This window comes from Helianthus annuus, chromosome 14 (genome assembly GCF_002127325.2).
Source record: "Helianthus annuus cultivar XRQ/B chromosome 14, HanXRQr2.0-SUNRISE, whole genome shotgun sequence".
Classification (NCBI taxonomy): domain Eukaryota; kingdom Viridiplantae; phylum Streptophyta; class Magnoliopsida; order Asterales; family Asteraceae; genus Helianthus; species Helianthus annuus.
Window position 1 is genome coordinate 143917169 of NC_035446.2, and position 13373 is coordinate 143930541.

General features: G+C 29.9%; 1 protein-coding gene across 1 annotated transcript; it reads left to right on the plus strand.

Moving 5' to 3' along the window:
* Positions 1-1651: 1651 nt before the first annotated feature.
* On the plus strand, positions 1652-6491 carry LOC110904103 (COP9 signalosome complex subunit 3). The gene is made up of 11 exons (XM_022149921.1): positions 1652-1970; positions 3470-3585; positions 3661-3907; positions 4039-4096; positions 4223-4312; positions 4520-4585; positions 4870-4959; positions 5561-5719; positions 5816-5937; positions 6010-6082; positions 6184-6491. The coding sequence occupies exons 1-11, from the start codon at positions 1774-1776 to the stop codon at positions 6250-6252; spliced, it is 1287 nt and encodes a 428-aa protein (XP_022005613.1). The 5' UTR covers positions 1652-1773; the 3' UTR covers positions 6253-6491.
* Positions 6492-13373: the final 6882 nt, after the last annotated feature.

Consider the following 13373-nt stretch of genomic DNA (forward strand, 5'->3'; position numbering starts at 1 on the left):
TGCTGTTATACTTCTTATTTTTTGGTAGAAAATTATATTTTATGAAGTTTGTAATTAGTAGAACAATCATATTTTGAAAAGTTTGTTATAAAAACGCTAGGGTTTCTCCATAACATATAATTCTTTAGTCAAGTTTCAGATTAATTTCAAGTTATATTTGAATAATTAGCAAATTGGAAGACATTTTAACTAAGAAATTACAGTTATATATGAATAATTAGCAAATTGGAAGACATTTTAACTAAGAAATTACAAAGGTAATATATATTTCTATAAAAAAAATTGGTTTTTCTTACCGAGAATACTGAAAGAGAAGTTATTAATCATATATCATATTAGATATAAGAATGTAAATGATGATCTCTATCGATTTAAAGATGAACTTATGAGGCAAATTTTCACTTGAAAAATCGTCAAGTCGATGTAAGGTGAATTCGTAGAACTTACACGGACCAACATGAATCATTTTTTTTACAACGTTTCATAACGAATCATTAATGATTGGCCAAATCATTGATACAAACAATATCCAAATACCAAATCCGCCTTCTAGATAACCTTCGCGAAATAGAAGAAACTCTTGGAAAGGTCAAGGAAAAAACTTGTTCTTCTTCCGTAACGAACTCTTCCAATAATTGCGAACCGAATCTTTTCAAAAAAGCACGTACAGTACTTTTATGCTTACGAGCTAAAGTTCTAGCACAAGAAAGTCGAAGTATATATTTTACTCGATACAAACTTTTTTTTTTGAAGATTTTTTACTCGATACAAACTTTTTTTTTTTTTTTTTTTTACCTTTTCATAGAAATATTCCACATATTTTCACATCTAGGATTTACATATACAACATATAACACTTACAATATATATCACTGTCAAGGGGGAATTTCTTAGTATTTGGGTGATTTTTAGGTATTTCGAAAAAAAAAAAAGAATTGGGTTGCGCCATATATATGAAAGAGTATACAATAATGATGTATTTGCCGAATCAAATACCATGGTCTAATAAGAAAGCATTCTGATTAGTTGATAATTTTACTATTAGTTGGGAATTTTGTGAAAGGTTCCTGTAAAAAGTTTCATTAACGCCTAATTCATGTCGAGTAGACCTTGTTGTTGTGAGAATTCTTAATTCATGAGTTGTAGGGAGGTATTTATGTCACTACAAACAGAGACTAAAGCAAGTGTTGGATTCAAAGCTGGTGTTAAAGATTATAAATTGACTTATTATACTCCTGAATATGAAACCAAGGATACTGATATCTTGGCAGCATTTCGAGTAACTCCTCAACCTGGAGTTCCGCCTGAAGAAGCAGGGGCCGCAGTAGCCGCCGAATCTTCTACTGGTACATGGACAGTTGTATGGACCGATGGACTTACCAGCCAAGATTACATAATCACTACTCTTAAATTACACAAATTCTATCCTATGCCAGGATATAACCATCTTTTTTTTTCAAACTAGTTTTTTATTAACAAATTAAGATTTTCAAAAAGTAAAAAATAACCAAGATTTTCACATCTAATCTTCAAATCCAACACAAGCTTGAAGCTAGTCCAGAGACAAAATTACGTTTTAATCATATAAAGCCCATTGGGCTACTAAACCGGGCATACTATAAACAACCCCATATCAAACGGGTTAACCCGACATTCACAAAACCCTCTTTCCCACAACACACACCTCCTCCTATTGATCTTTCTGATCATCGAGGCGAAAACGAAGCACACGTAACACATAACCTAATCAACACCAGTAGCAAGAAGAAGATCATGAACTTGAATGTGAACTCAGTGGATTCACTGGTGACTGAAATTCAAGGTTTATCCGGGAGTCCTCAAGATGTATCTCACCTGAACAATCTTCTGAAACAATCTGAGGACGTAATCCGTTCACAGGCCGCCACGTTTGCACCCTGTCTTACGAGACTTGATCCTGCCGTTCATTCGCTCGGTTATCTCTACGTTCTGTAAGTCCTTTTTTGTATTTGCATCGTTTTTGATGAACAACTGAATGATTCTCACGAGATTTAGTGTTCTAATTGAGTATTGTTTGAATTAGATACTAATATTGCTTGTTCTAATTGATATTATTATTATTATTATGAGAATACTTGTTGTTTGAACTGGTTTTTGAAGTGAGTTGTTTACTTCCTGTGTTTTGTTTTATCATGCAAGTAGTTATAAACTTATAATCCTGTAATTTAGTGTTTTATGCTGCTCATTTTGCTTGTTGTTAGGCTTCTATAGGACTTTAATGAGATTTAGGGTTTTGTCTAGGTATGGTTTGACATTACATTATGATTTGGCTTGTTAGTTGTTAGCATGGATATAATGGAATGATTCTCACGAGATTTAGCGTGTTAGTTGAGTATTGTTTAACATTAGGTTACCGATTTTGCTTGTTAGTGTGTATCTACTGAGTGTTGATTTTAGTTGTTTGTTCTTATCGATGTTATTATGATGCTAATAATTGTCGTTTGAGGTGAGTATTTTACTTTTTTTTATTTGTTTTATCATGAAAATAGTTATAACCTTGTGGTTTACTGTTTTATTAACTGTTCTATGGTGTTTAATTTGCTTGTTATTAGGCTTCTACAGTTTTTTAATGTTTGTTGTTTGCTTGGTTATCTCTGTGTTGTGTGAGTTCTATTTATTGTGTTTACCTTGTTTCTGGTGAGAAGTGGAAGGAGTTTTACAAGATTTAGGGTTTGTCTAGGTATTGTTTGACATTAGTTGTTAGTATGCAAAGATACTGAACGATACTTTGGTTTATCAGTTCCCTTGAGTTTTGTGTGATGTAATGTTAATCATTACTTTTTAAACTGAATCTTAGAAGGCGTTTTATATTCTATTTAGTTTGCACATTGTAGTATTCAGTTTAAAAAAGTAATGATTAACATCACACCATACAGAAATCAATGGAAGTAATAAACCAAAGTAGCATTCAGTATATGCATACTAACAACTAACAAGCCAAATCAATATGTAATGTCAACAATTTCTAGACAAAACCCAAAATCTCGTTAAAGTCCTCCTTCCACTCCTCACCAGAAACGAGGTAATCACAGTTTATAGGACTTACAGAACATAGAGATAATAACGAAACAACACAAATAAAAGATCTATAGAAGCCTAACAACAAGCGAAATAAACAGCATTAAAGATTTAGAAAACAGTAAATTACATTTAAGCAGGTTGTTGATTTCTCTTGATTCATGCTATATTTTTAGCTTTCAAATTCCGTGATCTATCGTTTGCCTTATGTTAAGTTGGATGTTGGGAAGTTGATGATGATACCCATGGAGCATATATTATCTTTCCAGTTTGAAACGTAAACAACAGTGTTTAATGAGCAAGTCTTGTAGGCCCTTTCCCTTGCATACTAAATGCCTGCATCAACTCCAAACAGTTGAATAACACCTGTAAATTGGCACTTCTTGATGACTCAATGACTGTATTGTAACAGGGAAGCATGTACAGCAAGTCCAGTCCCAGAAGCACAAGCAAATGAACTAATTTTGCCTGTTGTCAGATTTATCGACGTGTGCAGTGCAGAGCAGATCCGTTTAGTGCCCGACAAATGTATAGTTCTACTTTCTCAACATAAGGTGATTTTTACTTTCATATTATATTGATATATTAACCATGTTGGTACAGTTATAGCTGTTTGTAAAAGACTGCACGAGCTAGTTATGACTCTTAATGCCCCTATGAGAGCTGTGGGTCCCTTGCTGACTGCTATCCGCAAGATTCAACCCTCTCCTGAGCATCTAACTCCCTTACATCCAGATTTTCTTCAAGTCTGTTTGTCAGCTAAGTGTTATAAAATTGGTTATAGCATTTTGGAGGATGATATATACAAAGTTGATCAACCAAGAGACTTTTTCTTGTATTGCTACTACGGGTGAGTTATATTGTTTTTATTTGGGGAATACTAAGAGCATACCCATTACATATTTCTTGTATTAACTGTTGTCGTGTGAAATTGCAAATTATTTATTTCTAACTTGCTTGTTATATTTGGTTATCTGTCAGGGGGATGATTTGCATAGGACAAAAACGTTTTGCCAAAGCATTGGAGCTTTTCCACAATGTGTGTCGATCTGTTATTGCTTTTAATCAACTTATTTCTTTTTACATTCTTTTCCTCCTATGCATGCATAATTTAAGGGTAACATTGTCTACTCTTTTCACGATTTATGCTCGTTTTTCTTTACAGGTGGTAACTGCTCCTATGTCTTCCATGAATGCTATAGCTGTCGAAGCATACAAGAAATACATACTGGTTTCACTCATTCACCTTCGCCAGGTGTGCGTGTGTGTGTGTTTTTTATGCTTGTGAATATGATCTCCAAATATATATTGGTTCATGACATAGGTCATCAGTGTTAAATAATGTGCAACTTTATTTGTTAGTTGGTTCAGAAGATGAATTTTATTTGCAGAAAAATTATAATCTTATATTATGTAAACTGTATGCGAATAAGAAGTTTAGCATTTTTTGTTAATGATGCAGTTTTCCTCCACTTTTCCCAAGTATACATCTTCAGTTGCTCAAAGGAATCTAAAGAACTTCTCTCAGGTGATTTCTAGCATTCCCGTTGATGAGATATTGTTGTTTTTTATAGGCTATGCATAATTATATTTAATTGAATCTGTTTAGTGTACCTGAATACTAATGTATATAAAACATTCATGTATCTGACTACCTTCAAGTTAAAGCAAACGCTATACCACTCTATTAGGCTCATACAACCATCCATTTTGTATCTCACGTATGCTTTAATAACACCATAAACAGGCTTGTGAGCCATATAATGTTTTTATCATCTTGATAAATTGTTTTTTTTTCTTTCTTTCAAGTAGCCCTACATTGAGTTGGCAAATAGTTACAGCACTGGAAATATTTCAGAGCTCCAGGCATTTGTCCAAGCAAACCAAGAGAAATTCGAGAATGTAAGTTCTAATGTTCCATATTTTATTTCAAATTGTAGCTTGTAGAGGTAGAAATTTTGATTCGTTTACCTAATGGGTCAGTTTGGGTTTGTTTTATCTCATACATGTCAAATTAATCAAATATAAAAAATAACTAATAGGGGAACCTGTCATATGGTGATATGGGTCAAACGGGTGACAGCCACCCACAGTCTATTTTCGATGCATGTGTCCTACATCAATTTTATTCAAAGATTTGTATTATTATTGTAATAATATTGTTTCTAAATGAATAGTTAACATCAATATAGTCAAAGTCGCTAGGCACAAAAAAATCGCACACCTAAGACAAAAGAAGCGCACGAAAGACAAAAAAAATGTGCAACAATAGGGAAAATAATAAATATAGCAGGCATAAAAAATCAACACCATTCCACAAGTATAGTAAAAACGTAATAGGCTTAGCAATTAGAATCATCTAATTAATACCAAAAGTTCAAAACCGGTAACAATTCAAAAGAGATCCGCTAACCCTAAATTTAATCAGATCTTCATCTGGTTGTAATTATTAAAATCGTTATAAAATTACTTAATAAACAATTTACAATAATTTGATTTGCAGGGAAACAATCTTGGATTGGTAAAGCAGGTTGTGTCATCTATGTACAAGAGGAACATTCAAAGGTTGACCCAGACATATTTGACTTTATCCCTTCAAGACATTGCCAACACTGCACAGATAAATTCCCCTAAGGAAGCTGAAATGCATGTACTCGAAATGGTAAGTGTAATATAAAAACATATATTTTGGAAAATCTCATCTAACTTCTATTTGATGGTTTTTAACTTGTTTTCCTTGTTTTCGTTTTATTGGAAGATTGAGGATGGTGAGATCTATGCAACTATCAACCAGAAGGATGGAATGGTTAGATTTCTTGAGGACCCCGAGCAATATAAAACGTGTGAGATGATTGAGCATATTGATTCATCGATCCAAAGGTATGAACATTTTGATTTGTTTTGTGCTTTTTTGTTGTTTTACATATCTGGATATTTGTTGGATTGTGTCAGAATCATGAAACTGTCAAAGAAACTGACAACGATGGATGAATCTATGTCTTGTGACCCCCTATATCTGTCCAAGGTATAATTTCTTGATCCCGCTATAAAAGACTTCATGAACAACTCGAAGTTGATTGTGAATGGATTTTTTGGAACCTTATCTTATGCTTGTGCTTACTTCAGGTTGGGAGAGAACGCCAACGGTTTGATTTTGATGATTTTGATAATGTTCCGCAAAAGTTCAACTTATGAGAGACGGCTGAATGCAGTTACAAGAGAGGGTACTTGCCTTCATATTGCTTCATTTCACATTTTGTTGCCACTGAGACCTATGCAGAGGACACTAAAACCTCTTAAATGAAGTACGATATATGCAAAATGTTATTAGTATTGGCCTTTTGTTCAGTCTGTTGAATGGGTTAATCAGTTGGAATTAGTTCATGATTTTACCTTGTGTTTTGGAGGTAACTAGATTTGGTATGTTTTACAAAGTGCTGTGTTTATTTTCACTTGCCTTAAAAATCACAAAAAAAAAAAAGATGAATTCTTAATGGTTTGAGCCTTTGTACCACTTAAACGCATGTTAATCATAATAAGAATTAGAGTAAACTGCTAAAATCGTCCCTGTGGTTTGACTCGAATTGCTAGATCAGTCTAAAATCAACTTGTTTTGCTAAAACAGTCCCTGAGCCTAGTTTCTGTTGCTATTTCGTAAAACTGCTAAATTCGTCCCCGAGGTTTGATTCAAGTTGCTAGATCAGTCTGAAATCAAGTTTTTTGAATTTGTTAATTATAAACTTATTTAGGTATATAATTTTTCTAGACTTGCATTAATTTTTTTAATTTGTTAGTTATAAACTTATTTAGATTATAAACTTATTTAGGTATACTAGCAGGGTGCCCGTGTGATGCGGCGGGGGCGACACTTTGCATTGTAACGCTCGTTTCTGTTAGTTTTCTTATTCGTATAATATTTATGATAACATTATTGTGGTGGATATATGTCATAAGTTTATACATATGTAAAAGTTTTGTTTTTTTTATAAAAATTAATAATCAAAAGACAAAAAAAAATGTTTTTTTTTATAAAAGTTAATAATCAAAAGACAAAAAATAAAAGATAAGTTGTTATAATTGTAAAGTTTGTTTATTTTATTGGTTAAATTATAAAGTATAATTTTATTCTTTAAAGTTCATAACTTTTTCTAAATATTCACATAGTACCCATCCAATAAACTTTAAGTTTAAAATTTTCGTTTTTATAAAAATAAAAAATAGTATTTGACTCGTAAGTACGTTTTAGAGCTTTAACTTAAATTGTTAAATTTTGGTTTTTTACAAATATAAAAAAATTATATTTTTATAAAATTTCAATAATTGTTTTTATAAAAAAAAAGGATGATAAGAGTTTATATCTTTATTAACTTTATATCATATTAAGTTCAAATTTTTAGTTCCTAACTAATCTTATCTATATGAGTCTACTTTTAACTAATAATCCCTAAAAATATGCAACACAATCTACTATTATGTATCTAGTCAAGTTGTTAAATAATTCTTTTAGAACTGACTAATATTATCTATAACAATATAGTTGAACTTATAATTCCTAAAAATTTGCAACACAGTTTAGAATTTATCTAGTAAAAATTGTAAATTTCTGGAGTATTTTATTTATATTACTTGTTATAAAAATGTTTATAAAATAATTAATTTTTTATTAACTTTATATCATAGAAAGTTCAGTTTTTTAGTTTAGCTTTAAAGTTTATTACTTTATTACTTTTTAATTAAGAAATGCAAATTATTAGATTAATATCCAAGAATAACTGCAATATTTTATAATTTTAGCTTGACTATATCTAACTGCAATATCTATTTATTGCAACTTTAGGATATTAACTTATATAAGTTCAGTTGACTTGTAAATTTAGGATATTAACTTTATTTTGAACTTTATTAGTATGGTTATTATTAACACCAAAGATAAAGTTTAAATATAAAATAAACTTTATTCATACGTCTAGGTCAAACATAACAACTGAAAATGAAAAAAATAATATAAAAACACTTGATAGATTTCATATTAGACTGCATGAAATCTGTTCCACTTCTGAATTGACACTCGACGTATTTTTAATCGGGTTTTCTGGTTTGTGCTTGAATCGGCAGTATCTTCTAATTCCTCTTCTTTGTCATTGTCCTCAGAATCGTCTAAATTAATAATCTCACTCCATTTCCATTAAGAGAGTCTCTTGGATCTCTTCCTTTGAGTCTCAAACTTCCGATCCCTATGAATGACAAAAGTTAAATACAAAAGTTAAAAAAAGATTAAATAAACCTTAAAATTACATCTTCACTAAATTCACATTGAAGATTAAACTTGTATGGACTAAACATTGCACCATAAGAAATAATATCAATACTTTTATCACCACCTGCAATAAAACACACATATAATAACATAACGAACATGTTAATATGAAAGATATACGCAAATATAATACTTAAAAACCAGCAAAATCAATACCTTAAAAGCTTGTCCGACAAATGTGTTGTTTAAATTGGCACGTTCATTATGCAACTGAATCTGAAAAATCAAATAAGTTAACATTCACATAAAAGTAAATAAAAGAAAAAAAATATTCACTGCTGCGATATAACAAAATTGACCTTTCGCAACAATTGAATTCAGATCTGGATCCATTTTTTTAACTTTGTTTAGCAATAGATATAGGAGTGTCCTGCTATATTTATAGTAGTAACTATAGAAGTGCATTAGGGTTTAATTTTAGATTTTCCACCCCTTTATTTAGGAAGTTTGTTGTGATTAAGTTTTTATAAGATATATCTAAGTATAGATATTAGGCAGTTTTAATAAAATAAAATATGACAGAAAATATCTTCATTTTATGTTACGGTACTTTTAATTCCTTTTGTTTTTGTTTGCATAGATGGGGCCATCTTTGTAGATTAGGCACATTAGATCACAAGTATTAATTACTTGTACATTAACGCATAATCGACTTGTACCTTTTAATTTGTGCGTCGATATTGAACAAGACAACTACCGAAACGTCGACAAAAATGTGTAGGTCGTCATGCTATCTTTGGATTTTTTTTAAACAGTATAGTTTATAAGATATGTCAAGAATACGTAAAAAAATGATAAGTGTGTTATGTATGAGTGAATTGTAACTAATTATCTATAATTTTGTTAAAACCTTAGGGATTTAAGTGTAATAATTTTAGGGGCTAAAAAATAAATAATGTTTAAAAGACCAAACTACCCTCATTTTAGGGGTCTTTTTATAAATAAAGAGGGGGAAAAGTTCTTTTTTTTTTTGGTATCTTAAAATGCCCCTCCCTCATGCATTATAATATAGTATAGATAATTTTTCTAGACTTGCATTAATTTTTTGAATTTGTTAATTATAAACTTAACAGAAAAAATAAACTAAGTTAATGGTTTGGATGAAAATGGCAAAAAGTTACAAACGTTAGGGGCAATTTGGTACAAAAATGTCATTTTGGATGAAAATGGCAAACGTGCCCAAACCTCAGGGACGATTTTGGCAATTAACTCTAAGTTTATAATTAACAAATTCAAAAAACTTGATTTTGGACTGATCTGGCAACTTGAATCAAACCTCAGGGACGAATTTAGCAGTTTTACCCATTCATTAACGGAGGCTCTAACGGTGTTAATTTATTGGACTGAAATAGCAACAGAAACTAGGCTCAGGGACTGTTTTAGCAAAAAAAGTTGATTTTGGACTGATCTAGCAATTTGAGTCAAACCTCAGGAATGATTTTAGCAGTTTACTCTAAGAATTATGTTGCAAATTAATATTCAAGCAAGCGATATAATAACTATGATAATTAGAGGTAGGTAGAAAATTTGAATAAACCTATCATACAAGAAGTAATTGAATAAACTGACCCGATTGAGAAATAAAAGATTTGGTTATTATTTTATACTAGGTTATAACCTCGTGTATTACACGGGTTGAATAAATAAATTTTATATACTAAATAATAAAACAATATATCTTTAAAAACCTCATTTATTGCACGAGTTGAATAAATGTAATTTTATTTATTAAATAATAAAAAGTTATATCTATAGGAACAATATTGTACGGGTTGAATAAATGTAATTTTCTGTACTAAATAATAAATATATATATATAGAGTAAGGTTAACATACAAAAAGCCTTATCATACATCACGTAGGAGACAATGATAACCGTTGGATCAGGGGTATAATCACGCATGGGACCACATAATCACGCATGGGACCATAATCACGCACGTTCTATGATAATAACGCACATTATATTTTTTGTCATGTATGTTAATGTAGATTAAGCCTTGAAGTACATTATACTCTCTCTCTCTCTCTCTATATATATATATATATATATAGAGAGAGAGAGAGAGAGAGAGAAAGTATAAAGTACAAAATGGCTTAACCTACATTAACATACGAGACAGAATTTATAACGTGCGTAATTATTTTTTTCACCATTATAAAGTGCGTGATTATCACCTCCATGCGTTATTATCACCTCCCATGCGTGATTATCACCCAAAAACTGCTCCCGTGCGTTATTAGGGCTCCCATGCGTGATTATTGCCCAGATCTGATGGTTGAGCGTGTCGCGTACGTGAAGTAGGATAAGGACTTTTGTATGTTAACATTTCCCTATATATATGTATATATATCCTTAAAACACCCTGTGTATTGTACGAATTGAATTAATCCAATTTTATACATCAAATAATAAAAAGTTATATCTTAAATTTTATATCGTGGAAATAAAAATATTTAATATATTCACACAAAGTTTGGTTTTTGTGATAAAAATAGATTATTCTGTTGTTGCAAAATTTGTTAACGAAGTCTCAATAAATTTAACCATTTATTTAAAACTCCGTAAATGTATAAATGATAAATAATATTAGTCAATTTTATTTTAAGTTTCATAAAATCTATTTGATACCAAACTAAACAAAATGTTCAAATATATAGTTAAGATCAAATTAGATAATTAAGTTTGAATTTGAAGTAAATAGATAAATCTAAAAGTAATAATTAATTCAAATAAATAATATTATAAATGAGAAGAAGATTAAACTAAATAATAATTATCAATTAGATATTAAACTAAATAATATTTAGTAGGGGGGTTATTTATAATTAATTATAAAGATTAAACTAAAATAATAATTATCTATAAGAGATGGCCTAATATGATCATAGTAGAAGGTTCAAATGAGAATAATTTTTTTGTAAGAACAAAAAAGAAGAAGTTTCAACCAATAAGAATGCTTCATTTTACTTCATTTAATATTTGCATTTAATTTTAATATAAGGGTATATTGGTAAACTTACATAAATCATTAATTTGTATTTTTCCTCTTTAATAACTAACTAAATTAAATTTGTAACTCATTTTCAAAATATATATACTTTTTTCCAAATTAAAAAAACAACTTAATTGAAAGTTTAGAATAAATTACTAGTTGTGTAGGATAAATTACGAGTTGTGTAGGATATATTTCGAGGTGTGTAGGATAATTTCGACTGCGTAGGATAAAATTCTATAATGTGTAGGGTATATGTAGGAAAATTTTGATATGTGTAGGTTTTGTAGACTATATGTAGGATAATTAATGATTAGTTCACTAATTAATTAAAAAGAGAAAAATTAATAATATGAGTTATAAGACTATCTTTAACGCATCCGAAATCAGGTCATCCGAGCCACGTCGGAGTCGTCCGAAGTCGGACGTTGCATTGGAGCCGGCCGCCTGAAGATGTCCGAAGGTGAGGCGTCCAAACTTAAGGGCTTGGGTTGCCTCGTTTGTTGAGCCATTTCGTTTTCTTTTTCTATATTTCCAACGAAAATCTTTCAGTTTATATATGAACTTTTAAATTTAATGGAGAAAAAACTGAATATTTTTCAACTGTGAAGACATGGAATTATGGAAAGCTTTATTGGTGAAAATTGCGAGGAAGATGAAGTGTAAAAGTCAATAAAGAGATAAACTTTTAATTTTAATATTAAAAGTTTTATATTCACCCCCTTTAATTGCAGTAAACTAAATTTTAAACCTTTAGGTTTGATTTAAGTTAAAAAAAAACCATTTTAAATAAATAACAAATTCTGAAAAATCCCATTAAAAAGCAAATTCTGAAAAATCCCATTAAAAAGCAAATTCTGAAAAATCCGATTGAAAAAACCAATCTATTGCATGTATCCTGCAGTTCAGATGTATTAATATTTTTTTAAATCTACTTACTATTTTATTTTAGATATCACCTATTTACTTGTATTAACTATTTAATTATTTAAATACATTTTAATAATTTAAGTAATTGAATTTAAAGAAAAAATGGGTGATGATGTGGAAAATGTAAGGATGTTTGTATGGTTGGAGGTGAAGTTGGGTGATTTAAGGATTTGTAAGGATTTTTAAGGATTGACGTGGTGTCTGATTAGGCAGCTAAGGACGCCTAAGGGCACCCTTAGCATTGAAGATAGTCTAAGTGAAATAGTATTTTACTAATATGTTCTTTCTTCTTTTTCTTCTCACATTAAATTTCTTCTCAAATGAACCTTCCCCTATGATGACAATTGTCCTAAAGTGGTTTCTTTTATTATATAGTAAAGATTTTTATAAAGGAATTTAGGATTTGGTTATTGTCAAACGAATTTAACGGAACCAAAACTAAAATCACCTTTTACTTTTTTTAAGTAACGAATTAAATGTTAGGCGGGATCTTGATTATGAAGAAATATAAATATAAGATAATATTAAGTTTAAAATATTAAATTTACCATTTCTACATATTAAATTAAAAAAAAAAAAGTAAAGACGTAGAAAGACAACAAAAGGAAAACAAAAACAAAATAAAATAAATCCTAAAAAACAATGCAAACGATTTCGCAAAAGTAAATTGGTTGAACAAAAGGAACCGACATGTCTATATGCGAAATAACTCTTTACATTCATTTCATAGGGAATCATGTTGCTTATTGTTGCATCTGTTCACCGAACATCACACCTCTTCGGTTAAATTGGTTGAACAAAAGGAACCGACATGTCCATATACAAAGCAACATATCTTTTCATTCATTTCATAAGAACTTATGTTGTTTTGTATACATATATATAATATATGTTGTATATTAGCTGTTACTTATCATTCTTTATCTATTAAAATAATGCTAACATTTTATTCAAACAATTATTATAAAAAATATATCAACTGAAATTTTATTAAAACCATCCACATTCAAATTAGTGTGATTGGCTGAATTAATATAATCATTTATAACACAAACCGATCGGTTACAAAAATC

Excerpts from the sequence above, each read along its gene's own strand:
- LOC110904103 (XM_022149921.1), top strand. The coding sequence starts at position 1,774 with ATGAACTTGAATGTGAACTCAGTGGATTCACTGGTGACTGAAATTCAA. Across the intron at positions 5,720-5,815 it reads AAATGCATGTACTCGAAATG|ATTGAGGATGGTGAGATCTA; the intron begins GTAAGTGTAATA and ends TTTTATTGGAAG. Across the intron at positions 5,938-6,009 it reads ATTGATTCATCGATCCAAAG|AATCATGAAACTGTCAAAGA; the intron begins GTATGAACATTT and ends GGATTGTGTCAG.